This window comes from Kryptolebias marmoratus, linkage group LG1 (genome assembly GCF_001649575.2).
Source record: "Kryptolebias marmoratus isolate JLee-2015 linkage group LG1, ASM164957v2, whole genome shotgun sequence".
In the NCBI taxonomy this organism is placed as follows: domain Eukaryota; kingdom Metazoa; phylum Chordata; class Actinopteri; order Cyprinodontiformes; family Rivulidae; genus Kryptolebias; species Kryptolebias marmoratus.
This window is the reverse complement of record NC_051430.1, coordinates 26,547,178-26,560,399: the sequence shown is the minus strand read 5'-3', so window position 1 is coordinate 26,560,399 and position 13,222 is coordinate 26,547,178. Positions and strand designations below refer to the sequence as shown.

The 13,222-nt window shown below is 39.7% G+C and overlaps 1 protein-coding gene across 1 annotated transcript; it reads right to left on the bottom strand.

Annotated features, from left to right (window-relative positions):
- Positions 1–4,018: 4,018 nt before the first annotated feature.
- Positions 4,019–11,686, bottom strand: LOC108233572 (sia-alpha-2,3-Gal-beta-1,4-GlcNAc-R:alpha 2,8-sialyltransferase). Its single transcript, XM_017412125.3, has 4 exons — positions 11,204–11,686; positions 8,183–8,305; positions 6,509–7,066; positions 4,019–5,622 (listed from the first exon to the last, which is right to left on the bottom strand). Exons 1-4 carry the CDS (start codon positions 11,356–11,358, stop codon positions 5,340–5,342), a joined length of 1,119 nt encoding a protein of 372 aa, XP_017267614.1. The 5' UTR covers positions 11,359–11,686; the 3' UTR covers positions 4,019–5,339.
- Between the last annotated feature and the right edge of the window lie 1,536 nt (positions 11,687–13,222).

Below are 13,222 nucleotides of genomic sequence, written 5' to 3'. Positions count from 1 at the left end.
TGGTGACAGAGCAAGCTGCGTCTGTCACGAACAAAGCAGTTTTCAAATGTGTTTCACTCGGCTGTACAGGTGTAAATACTATCAAACTTTGCTCCATATTCAACAAGTCAGAACAAAACACATTTGAACAGCCAAATATCTCCTGCAATGACTTTGGAAAGCAAAAATACCTATACTGTACTTTTAAAATTGTACTGGCACCTTCTTAAACAATGACATATAAGTCATTGTTCTTAAAATACCAAAACAACGACCGGCTCCGCCATGTTGGATGTCGCAGTTATGACGCAGAGGTGCAAGTCGATGACGTAACCTCTGCTGTCCCAATTCTCCAACGTCTGCATGCTTGGGATTCGTCAGCTTTTTAAATCTCCAACCTTTATTTGGAACATCATACCTTTCCATATTTTTTCTACATTCGGTGGGCTGAATTTCTTCTTGGTCTGTAATTTTAAAACTCAAAAGCTTCCAATCAAACTCTCCAATTTTCACCGTCAGGCCTTTTTATTATGGTTACTCATCTACAAGCACAACTTCTCTCCTCATCGATACTGCATATGGAATAATAAGGACATTTTATATAAGAAGAAAACTTTATTTTTGGATATCTGGTTTAATCATAACATTATTCTGGTAGATCAACTATTTAACAGCGTTGACACATTGCTGAGTTATGAGGAATTTCACTCTAAATTCAATATTCCCATTTCTTCGGGAGAATATGCAAACATTTTTGGTGCTATTTCTACAAAGATTTGCATGTTATTTAAACAAAGGACAAGACTCAGTTATCATCAGTCTCCGACTCTCACCCCCTTATATTCTTCTATTGGAAAAATATGTTTTAACCCTCTTCTTCGTAAAAATAATAAGTCAATTAGATCCCTGTTTCAGAAGGAGATGACTTCTACTCCTGCTGTTGTACCATTTTGGAATCGCTTTCAAGTTAAAATATCTTGGAAATTTACCTGGTTGCTCCCGTATCACTTTCTTCTCACTAACAAGGTAAAAGAAGTGTCCTTCAAACTTATTCACAGGATCTACTCGGCTAAAGACTACCTAAAGAAATAATAAAGTTCTGGAAAAAAAAAAAACCTGCACACAACCTTTTTCCTTTTTGACATGTAGAAAAAAGGATCGAGTTTTTGCTTCTTTTATAACACATTTATCATCGTCTTTAAATTAAATTACCCTCAACTGGATCATATTATTTTAGCCATCAGCTGACCATTTGTCAACTATTAGCTCAAATATTTTGTTCTGATCTGATTTTTAGAAGAAAAATCCTGTTTTTATTTACCACTAAGGAATATTCAGGCACATAAAGGCCATTTATCATGAAGCATCATTAAAACATTTAAGACATTTTGTTTTTTTGCACAAATGGTTGTTTTGTTGGAACAAAGCAGACATCACAGTCCAATACATGATTTATGGTTTATGACATGTACACAAGCAGCCAAACCTTTTTATGCATCGTGGAACAAAGTTTCCATGCAGAAAACCAACAAAAACCACAAGTCCATGAGTGTTAAAGGGTTTCTGGGACACAACACGTTTAGTGATGCATCTAAAATAAAGACAATGTATGTTTCAGGTTATGCATGTCCTCATCTGCTCATTTAATGCACAAAAAGCCAGACTGTTATTCTCACAGGCATTACAATCCTTACAGACTTTGTTAGCATTGCTCCGTTTTACACACATTCTACATATTAGTCTTGAACATTAAAATAACATTTTCTGAAGAAGGAAATGTCCAACATTCATGTCAGAACCAGTGGATATTTCAGTCTAATCACTCCAAAAGTAGGACATTCACTGAGTCACGAGTATTACTGCAGCCAGAAATATCAAATTTAACATAAAAAGGGTTTCTTTACTGAAACTAATTGGTGTTGAACAGCAACAAAAAAAATCTCAAATCAACATCTGGCCTTTTTTTTTTACTTTCAACAGTCTTTGGTTCAGAAATGAAGGAACCACAGAAATTGCTCCACATTTATGAAATTAAATGGATTAACATTCTGGTTACAAACTTTTCACCAGAAACATTTATCTGATTAGAAAACTTCAGAGGTTAACTATCTAAAAACATTCATATTTGAGAAAAAAATAAAAAGATGGCGAGCAGAGGCCTATCATAGTAAAATCTGGATGAGAACAGAAACACGCTACATCTAATAAGAGTGAGTAACTGCATTGCTCTGTTTTATTAAACCTCAGTCAAAGTCAGAAATCTCATCAGGGTCACATTTTGCAGGCATGAGACAATCACGAGGAAAGATTTCCCTGTTTGGGTCGTCCACACGTCTGTATCTGTTGTAGTTTGAATGGGCAGAAACTTCAGGATTCACCTAATAGGACATAAAGCTGTTTGTGTTCTTGTTATAAATTAATCTGTAGAGGTTTTGGTCCATGTTTTATAGCTGTGGAGTCATTTTAGCTATTTAACATCTCTCATACAAAGATTCTGATTACGGATTACACAAATGGCAATACAAACAATACCAAAAATCCTAAATTTACCCTCCAACCAGTTTCAGAAAGGTTGTACAAAACTAGCGTAAAATATCTGTTAGTGCCTCACATGCAATGTTATATGATCATGCTCTTTATACAAGATGCAGTAAGTCACATTAATTCATTCATTTCATGTTGCAAATATTGTCATAGATGTGGTTGTCAGCAATATCTTGGTAACTTGTGATTATTTAGTGCTTATTCTTTTTGTTTTCAGTCATTTAGAGTCAGAGTGTGTCATAATAATTTTGGACTTTTAATATTTATTTTCAACCACTCGGTTTGACGGAGTGGAAAATACAAAATACTGCTTTAATGGTTTTTCAAAACAGGAATAGGGTGAATAAATTTGAACTCTTATTCAGACAGGGTCATAATTCTGCCTCCAGGCTCAGATATGGACACACATTCACCTAAATCTTATAAAAAGTGGTAAAGTGTCTTAACTTCTCATTATTGACTCCAGCTGGTATTTTCTCTTCAAGCATGATGAACATGCCCAATGCCTTCTAGAGAAAAATTTTACGATCAGACAGAAAATGAACTATTTGACCATAAGCACAAGAAATAATGTTGCATTTTAAACCTTCTTTAAACCCTGTCCATCATGGTAGGGTCATGCCGCGGGGCTGGTCCTCTGCACAAAGTGGATAAATTAATGAAGGAGGAGGACTACCTCCAAATTCTTCAGCTTCACCTTCAGTCAACAGCTAGACGGTTGAAACTGGGACAGAACTGGGTCTCCCAACAGGACAATGACCCCAAACAGACATCAAAACCAGTGTCTGTATGAGTAAAGCAGGCTAACATTAATACTAAAGAAGCCTATGTATATATTTGAGCCTCAACAAATAATTTTACCCCGTGTTGTGCACCCAATTCATGTTTTTAAAAATCTCTGAAGTTGTATAATTATTCCACCCTGGAAAACGAATGGTTCAAATAAATGATTAAAAGCGTCACAACTGCAGCAGTCATTGTCATTTTCTGTTTCTGTTAAAGCTGTTCAAGACTTCAAACACAGAGGAGATCCAAGATTGGGGAAAAAAACTGGTTTTCCAACAGTTTCACAGCATGTCGCTTTTTTATAAATACCCTTAGAGGCATCAACTGCAAGTGCAGCTGTTAGCTACCAGGTAAGAGAGCAACTGATTGAGCTGATGAAAGCTTCCCAGTGTTCATTCAGGTGGAAGGATGAGGATCAGCTGGCCTGGGAACGCCTCGGAGTTCCCCCAGAAGAGCTGGGATGAGTGGGCTTCCCTGGTCAAGCTGCTGCCCTCACAACCCAACCCGAAGCGAACGGTAGATACTGGATGGATGGATGGATGGATGGATGGATGGATGGATGGATGGATGGATGGATGGATGGATGGATGGATGGATGGATGGATGGATGGACGGACGGATGGACGGATGGGATGGACAGACGGACGGACGGACGGACGGACGGACGGACGGACGGACGGATGGATGGATGGATGGATGGATGGATGGATGGATGGATGGACGGACGGACGGACGGACGGACGGATGGATGGATGGATGGATGGGTGGTGTACATAATATCTCATTAATATACAAAATATTTTACCTCAAATAAGAATTTATATCTGTAAATTTACACTAGCATGCACTGATATTAGCCACTTACACGAAAATAAAAATACAACTGCTTCAGCTCTCAGATTTGAAATTTACAGCTCATTAGTCTTTCCTTGCTAATACATCGGGGCGTCCAGTTTGGAAAAGAAAATAAGAAAAGAATGTCAAAACGTAGCTAATTCATGTTAGCGTAAACAAGGGGAAAAACAGTTGGCTAGGCAACAAAATAAGACCTTCAAAACTTAAAAAAAAACAGTTTCTAAGTTTTTGCAAGTGATTATTATCAATCACCATAATTATCACACCTATACATAACAGCCTAAATTTGATAATATGCTAAAAAGGAAAAGTGTCACAATCATGTGTTGCAATCAAATTGTAGAGATGAACACAGGAAATAGATTTTATGAAAACAATCACGCTGTGACCAACGCATCCCACAATGATGAGAATATTCTGGTACAACTTGACCCGAGCTTTACCAATTTTTACGTCTGTTTGTATTCATTAATCTCTTAAATTTATTTTAATGTGGCTGCGTGGGATTGTAGTAGTGTTGAAATAATTTGTCTAGCTCCAGAAACCAATGTGGGCCGACACCACTTTCTGCAACTATCTAGTTTAAAGACAACAGATATTGTCCGTTCATCAATTTATGGCTTATTGTTGGAATGTTGAATATTAATATTTAAAAGACCTGAAGAATCTTGACAATGTTTGAAGCTGATAGTCACACTAGAAAAACTAAAAGACAAGCATGTAGGTGTCTATAGTGAGTAGTCTTGTAAACAAATACCATCTTCAACAGCAGTGCAGAAGGACCTGCATCGCTCTTGGACATAAAATCTGATCACAAAAAACACTGATCTAACTCCTTCCCTGAGATTAGGCAGTGATTTCAGTTTACATAATCAGTGTACTGTTGTAAAGGAGACTGATCTGGATTAATCAGAATTGAAAGATTTGACTTTCCTGCTGAATTCTTTACTGACTGTAACGGAAGCGGCATAGAGGCGCTCCAGTATTCTGAGTTAACTACTTTCCCCAGTGAGAAAGACATTGTCAAGAGAAATTATAAAGTGGCCTGTGTCTGTTTGCAGAATGGAAATCCCTTCCTGTAACATTTACCGTACTTATGCATCACACAAAAGAAGTTGGAAATGAGCTAAAGTACACGACTCCTGGTTTCCAGCGTCAGAGACGGTGGGACGAGTCTATATGCAGTGCGTTAGGCTGAGTTTGATCACACCTTCTCTGTGCAGCTTGTAGAGCAGCTTGAATTCGCTGGGCAGCTGATGAGTCTCCTGCCACTTGGTGGTGAATTTGGTCCCTTTCTTGTCATAGTAGTGGTAAGGCAACTCCTTGCCTGTGTTGGGGTCCCAGCCGAAGGGCCAGAAGCCATAAAGGTGAATTTCGTCACACATGGCGGAGGCCAGCGTGTACATGAGGATCCCAGTGCTCAGACGTTTGGGGGAGAGGTTTTTAGTCTTCCAGTATCTGTGAGGAAACAGATAAAATTGCAGAAAATCAAGCGGCTCTTCCAATAACACACCATGTCCACCTTATTAATGTTTCCATCTATCTAATGTATTAACTATACTTGCTTTATTATCCAGACAATGGGCAGGTTTACAGCCAACATCAGAGCAATTACAAACAGGTGCTCTCGTTTAAACTGTACTAAGAATCCTGAATGCACGTCTTTGGATTGTGGTAGAAAACTGGAGATTAAACCCTCCCCAGACAGAGGGCTGACCTGCAGACCGGCGTGAGGAAACTGGGCTAATCACTGCAGGAAAGTTCTTTGCTGTGCAGTTGTGTGAACATCGTTTTATTTACCGCGATTTTATTTTATGCCTGCAGAACTGAAACCATGAGGGAATGATCCCCACACCAAGTCCGTTTAAAGTCACTTTTTGATGCTTTTACTGTTTTGTTTTTTTTTGCTTATCATCTCATCATTATCATCTCAAGTGAGAGGTCCAAAGACTTTGAAAAAGTTTATTTCTACAACATTCATATTACCATAATTGGACCTGCTGTTGTGTTTTAGGCAAAACTGTCATTTGTAAAATGTTTAACTATATTTTTTATAGAAATCAGAACATTTTTCCAACTTATACTATATCATATTTACCCAAAGTATTAATGTGACACAGATAATGGAGTATTTTTATACATTGTACTGAAAAGCATTTACTAAAGTAAGTTATCACATGTTAATACTCATTTACTGGTTTTGCATAGTTAATATTATATAAGCACATTTTAATATGAGCTAAAATTTATTAAAATCGGCCAGTAATTGTTCACAATTCCTAAATTTGAATGACTTGGAGTGGTAATTATTTAAGCTATTAACTAATGATCAGTAGCATCTTACTTGTTGACATCGTGCATGATGTTCCCAGGCCACGCCAGCTCAACCTTCAGCTGGCCTTTGTGCTCCACGAAGAAGTCCACCAGGGTTCGAGTGACTGTGGCAGAAGTGTGGAGGAAGAAGGCGGGAATCCAAAGGATGGCTCCCTCCAGCTTCTTCAGGTTGAGGAAGAAGTTATTCCTGTCTTGTATGGTCAGAAGGTTGTTGTAGTACCTCTCCAGGATGCTGGGGTTAAAAGTGGTGAGGTTGGTCTTCTTCCCCACGTCTTTGGAGTAGACCTCCGTGGGGGCGAAGTTGCAACGAAAGACAAAGTCGGCTTGGTCGATTTCGGGGCCGCAGTGGCTGCCTGTCAGGATGCCGCTGTTCCCCACCACGGCGCACATACTGTAGTGCTTGTTGAAGATGGGTGAGATGTCTGGGAGCAGGGACTTGAAGTTGTTGCTGATGGAGAAGACATACTTATGGCTGGAGTAGTCGAAGTGCATCAGCTGGCCCACGCGTACGCTGTTCTTAGTGAGGGAGAAGTTGTTGGGAATGTCAATGAAGCTGAAGATATCTTTCCTGAAAAACAGAAAAATAAATGTTTCATCAGCTAAACTGTTTTTCTAAATCTCTCTTTTGAGGGCTTGAAGAGGGTTAAATCCAGCTCTCCTGTTCACGGATGTGGCTGTGATTTAATCTGAGCAGCTCGAACTTGGCTTGTTAGTTGTTGGTTAAAAGGTTTGGCCTTTCTTTTTGAGCTGACTGTAAACACCTTTGTAAGTTTCTGTGTCAGGAAGCAGGGGTTTGGGTTTTCTCTTTTTCTCCACCAGAGGGAGCCATAGAGTCATTCTCTTGAGGCCAGACCAGTCTGTGATTGCCCACACCTGCACCGCATGAAGGCTCATCAGCCATGAGATAAGAGGAGGGGATTGCCAGTCATTCAACGCCTGAGTGTCAAACCTACATGGTACTTCGAGCCGCTCCTCTGAGAAGTCTCTGTGATCCTCGAGCTTTCTGTGTAGTCAACTAGTTCTAGTCTAACCTTGTAAATTTGTTACCAGGTTCACCTCTGAGTTCTCTAGAATCCACAACCCCTTCTGAGTCCTCAGCTCTCGCCTTCTGTCTGAGTATCGGTCCTCTCCCACGACTGGCAACCTTAATCTCCTCTGGTCCTCCCTCCTGCTGACCTGCGAACCAGTCCACCCTCTAACCTCCTTGCCAACCGGCTCCCTCTGGACTCAAGCGACGATTCAAGCCCCTCCGCTCCACTCACCTCTCCCAGACAATCCTAAATCATCACCAGTAAGTCATCCCTCCAGCAAAAGTACAAGATTATTCATCTTTTCCAACTTCCCCTATCAGTGGTCCAGTCTCTTCAGTTTACCAGGAGGAAGGACTCCTACACTAATCCTTCTTGTAAAATAAACTTTATTCACGATTCATTCTGCATCCTGAGAGTCTTTGCATGTGGGTCAAGTTCATACCTAAAACCATGACATTCTGAAGATAGGCCCAGAAGTCTAACTTATAGGAACCTTTGTTTTTGTTAAACTTTAATTATTTGACTTTGTTGTTTGTTCTATTGTTAAACTGCATTTTGTTAGCCAAAAGGCCCTAACCCTTTAAACCCTGAGAAGACCCTGACCCTAGCCCTGAGCCAAAAGGCCCTGACCCTTTAAAAAGTAAAAAACCCACCTCTGCTGGTAAAACGCTGTCCTGTTGAACTTCCATTTTGACGGTTTTCCCTGGAGCTCCTCATTCAGGGCGTTTGTTAAAGGGATGAAGGAAGGGTCCAAGAAATTCATGGCGAACTGAGACCTGAAGACAACAGGAAAGAAAACACAAGAACAAGTGTCATTATGGGATGGCAAGGAAAACTACATGTCGGGTCACCATCAGCATGGGAGGTTATGTTTGTTTTAACCTCTCAATACTTTAATTAGTGACTGCATTCTGATGGATGTAAGATATTGACAACTCAGAACTACTCCACATAACCCCACTTAAATAAAAACAGAGCTATAGCTTTCTGTGAAACACAAAGAACACACAAAAAGGGGTTTCTGTTTCTCCGTATACCTCTGTTTTCATAAAACTGGGCACAGAAAAGGTTTACAATTCTATAAAAAATTCTAAAGAATAAACACAAAATCAGAATGAGACACACTCAAAAAAACAAAAAAAGACTAGGACTAATGTCTAGGATCTCTTTTTTTTTCCAGAGCAACGTTGCAAAAATTGGTAACATCATGTCCCAGAAAAATGCATGAAAACTGGTTCATGTGAGTCACATCTAGGCTGGAAAAAAAAACAAACACTAAAATGCTTCAGATAATTCAAAACTACTGCAGCACGAGTTCTGGTTAGAAGTTTTCCTAAACTGTATCTTTTCCTTGAATTTATTAAGATGTTAATGACCGAGATGTCATAGTTTTAAATTATAGTAAACGGAGTATTTCATTCTCTGAAAATCAGAACAAGGGAAAGCCTTTAGCTGTTACTATTTTCAGTGAACTAGGTCATGTGAGGCAAACATCCTGTCTGTTTTTAAATTTGTTTTTGTTTTTTTTACTTTTTAAAAAAAAAAAATCTAATTGACAAAATAGTGGCAACATTTACTTCAGCTTGTATACCGTTTATTCAGTTTTTGACTGGTGGCTTTTTGGAAACCACCTTGTTTGTGTGAAATACCATTTTATAACATTCAAACTTGGACGTTTTTAGTAAACTGAAGTGAAACAGGAACTTCACCAGACTGTCTAAAGGCACCGTTTACATTCTTCGCTGAGCTGTCTGTTTCTGTATATTTATTCTGAATGAGCAGTTTTTTCGTGCCCGAATGGTTAAAGGACGAAACGACAAACAAATAAATAAATCTGAATATGGTCTGAAAATTAAGGATAAAGCAGACAGTTTTAAAACAAAAAGAGGGGAAAAAAAACTCCAAAATGACTAAACTATAACTGAAAACTTTAAAAAAATAAAGCCATAACAGAATTTCAGAAGTTATATTATGCTGTTGTTATAAACAGCCACTCTTAAATTCATATTCATTATTGAAATTCATTCCTTGAAATGTATATCACCTGCCACACTGCATGGCTAAGTTTCAAACACAATATTGCGAGATCCTTAAGCGCTCAGAGTATGTGTTGAAAACAACTCTCAGCTACTACCACACCAAACTTTAGCTTCATTATCTGCCAAACTGACTGATAATAACTTTTGTGTTTGATGAGTTCGATTAGAAGTGGCAGCCATGTTGAATTGGACTGACTCCAAAATAATCAGCTGTAGAGGTTTGTCTGATGACTATTTGTTTCATTAAAATCTGTTCTGTGGTTCATGGGATATTTTGCTAACAGAGAGACAGATTATCCATATAAACTGTTTGGGCACGGGGGTCTTGGTGGTGCCTCTGCTTGAAAGGAAAATAAAGACAGAAGTCTTTTAAACAGTACAGCAGAAAAAACAACATAAAAAATGTTTATTTCTGAATTACAGATTACATCTGAGTCAGTCTGAACTTCTGTATAAAGAAGCTGAAACTGAACTGTTTAGGTTAAAAAAAAAACAGAACAGAAGCTAAAAGTAGCAAAATGCTAACATATAAGTTGCAAACTGCTAACTAAAGGACTGAAATAGCAAAATGCTACCTAGCTAAATGCTAGCTAAATGTGGCAAAATGCTATCTAGAAAGTAAAAGTAGCCACATGCAAAACAGAAGCTAAAAGCTTAAATGTAGCAAAAGGTTGGGTAAAATTTAAAAATAGCAAAGCACTAGCTAAAAGTAGCAAAATGCTAGTTAAAAGCTATAAATAGCAAAATGCTGTATAGAAGCTAAAAAGGCAAGATAATAGTAGCAAAATGCTAGCTAAGTAGCAAAAGACACTTTGAAGACTAAATGTAGCAAAAGGCTAATTAGAAGCTAGAAGTAGCAAGGCACTAGCTAAAAGATAAATGCTAGCTGAAAACTTGGAGTTGCAAGAAGGTAAAAATAGCAAAAGATTATAAAATAGCAAAATTCTAGGGAAAAATATTTTTAAAAGGCTAGCTAATAGCTTAAATTAACAAAACATCAGCAAAAAGCCAAAAGGGGCATAAAAAGGAGACAAAACTACAGCAAATATGCCAGGAATTTCAAAGATGAGAGCATTTTGGATCGATCTGAAGAGCTCTCGATGTAATATAATGGCGAAAAAATGTTGCAAATAAAATTAAACATTTTGAAAAGTATAAACGGTTGGCTCTATGGAGAATTACAAGAAATAGCACGAAAGTAGTTAGATTTCCAACAAGTTTAGGGGAAAATAATGTAAAAAATAAAGTGGGAATGATAAAGAGAAACAGGACCTCAGTTATCAGTGAGCTGAGGTTTAGGTGTCAAACCGTACAAACAGTACAGGTGGGGCTTGTCCCACCTATTTGGGTTGCTTCCTGCACACTGAGCCAAAATAAGCGTCTTCATGCTGCCTGTGGTTACAGAGAAGATACAGGCCGGAGCTGTGCAGATGTCTTGATTTATGACTGTTTCCTTGAAGCATTATAATTTCTCTTGGCGCATCTGGATGAGGGTGAACGCATCAGCACCTTGGACAGCTCCCGGTCCATTCAGGACGCCTTCAGGTGCAGCTTTTAGCCCGCGTGCCCGGGCCATACGCCTCTGTTTACATCCACGCCAGCCTCCCTCGACCTGCCGAGGCCGTCTTTACTCACCGAAATCCTGCGTGGAACATGATCCTGGGGCCTCCGGTGTAATACTTGGAGCTGAAGAGGCTGTCCTTCCTCAGAGAGACGTAGCTGATGAGGGACAGGATGAGCACAACAACGCACAGGATGATCAGACCCAGGGCCTTGGCGATGCGGACCATCTTGGGGCCGTTTTCATCCCCAGTACGGGTCGAGGAGTCGACTTATGCTGTCATGTCCGGGGTTTACCCCGACAAGCCGGCGCTTACTGACTCACAGGACCGCGGGAAATGGACTCTCGGTTCAGTTCGGCTCGGCTCGGCTCGGCGCGCTCTCATTCCTCCGCTCCCCTCCGGGCTGCCGGTCTGATCATGAGCCCGAGCAGAAATGTGTGTCAACATCCAGACAGCAGCAGGAGGAGCAGGAGGAGCAGCATCACCTCCTCCGCCCCCCCTCTCAGTGACGGATGCTAGGCTTCTCCGCAGCGAGGAGCCACAAAGGGCGGACTGCCCAGAAATAGACCGAGAGGGACACAGAAACGCGAGGGAGACGTGTCCAGAGATCAGACCCTTTTCTGTGTTTAATACGAAGTCACGGGAAGCCACCTCCAGTGCAGCAGAACAACCACAGTTCTGAAGAAGTTGTGCAAATATGTAAATAAAAACAAAATGAGATGATGGGAAATCTCACAAACCCATGGTTTAATCACATCGGAGAGTAGCAAACATGTCAAATGTTGAAACAAATAAATTGCACCATTTTTATCTTGAAAAAATGAGGCAATTTGGAATTATTTTGGCAGCAACAAAGTCAAACACAAAGAAAAGATGTGAATGGGAGCATGTGTTCTACAAACCTGTACTTACTTGTCTGCATTGATGGTGCCTTTCCCATGCCATAGGCACTAATGCACCCCCATACCATCAGAGAGGCAGGCTTTTGAACTCCCCCTTTTTTCACTCATTTCCTGTGCAGGTCTTGACCGTGACCACATAGGCTACGGTTAAGTGTTTGCCTAAAAAAATGAGAAATGCGGACAAGAGGAGCACAAAAGAAGAAGCATGAGACCTGAAAACAACTAAGACATTCATGTCTTTAAAAAACTGATGAATCATCATTTAGTTTTCAGCTAATAGTTCTTTGAGAATCACCTAGTTTTAAAATACCATTTTGTAGATTCTCTTGCATCCATGACACGGTAATCCTACGAGTTAAATAAACTGGACTTTCTTTCTTCCTTCACCTCTTCACCAGTTCTGATTATGGTTGGAAGATCCAACAACGACTGCGGCTCTCAACCCATAATTAAAACGGAAGAAGACTTTAAATTAAAAACTCTCTCAAAAACTAAAACTGTGTTACCTTTGGTATTTTCCAACGATTCAGCTAAAGAAAAATGGCAACACGTTGTATTTTTGTGACAAGCTGTTGGCAACAAATTTCCTAAAGATCCATTTTAAAATCAGTTCTTTCTGAATTATCCGTTATGTGGCGACACGATTGTAGCAGCCAAAGTGAATGTTTATGTGTTGTTCGTTATGGTGGCACAGGCGTGCAGGTCGGTCCCACAGCCTCAGGTAATTGCACGAGAGTGTGGTCGCACGTTACTTACCGGATACTTGCACGCCCAAAGGGGAAGCGGGACGAGCTTCTCTGATGACCGTCATCTTTCCAAGCATCGTAAGCCAACACATGCACCATTTGGTTTTGATGGACGGCAAAAAGTTAATCGTTTTAGTTTTAAATTAAACACGAGCTGAACTCAGCATGGTTTGTTGGAGACGCGTCACAGAACAAAACCGCTCAGCAGCGGCTTTATTTTTGGATCGAAGTTGCTAAAACAATGGTTCCCCCTTGAGTTTAGGAGTCATTGTATATCTGAGCGATAGATCCGAGATAAGAGACTTAAAATAATCATGAAAGACCTTCAACAAACCTGAAGAACATTCTTCAAGACCATTTTAAAAGATTACACCAGAGTCTGGTTCCTTAAACGCAAACTATTTTTAAAAACAAAGAGATGACACTTCTTTATGCTTTTCAGAC

What these genes read in the sequence shown, in the direction of transcription:
- LOC108233572 (XM_017412125.3), bottom strand. Translation starts at nt 11,358, where the DNA reads ATGGTCCGCATCGCCAAGGCCCTGGGTCTGATCATCCTGTGCGTTGTT. An exon ending in ATGTTCCACGCAGGATTTCG is followed by an intron (nt 8,306 to 11,203) that starts GTGAGTAAAGAC and finishes TGTTGTCTTCAG; the next exon opens with GTCTCAGTTCGCCATGAATT. An exon ending in ATCATGCACGATGTCAACAA is followed by an intron (nt 5,623 to 6,508) that starts GTAAGATGCTAC and finishes GTTTCCTCACAG; the next exon opens with ATACTGGAAGACTAAAAACC.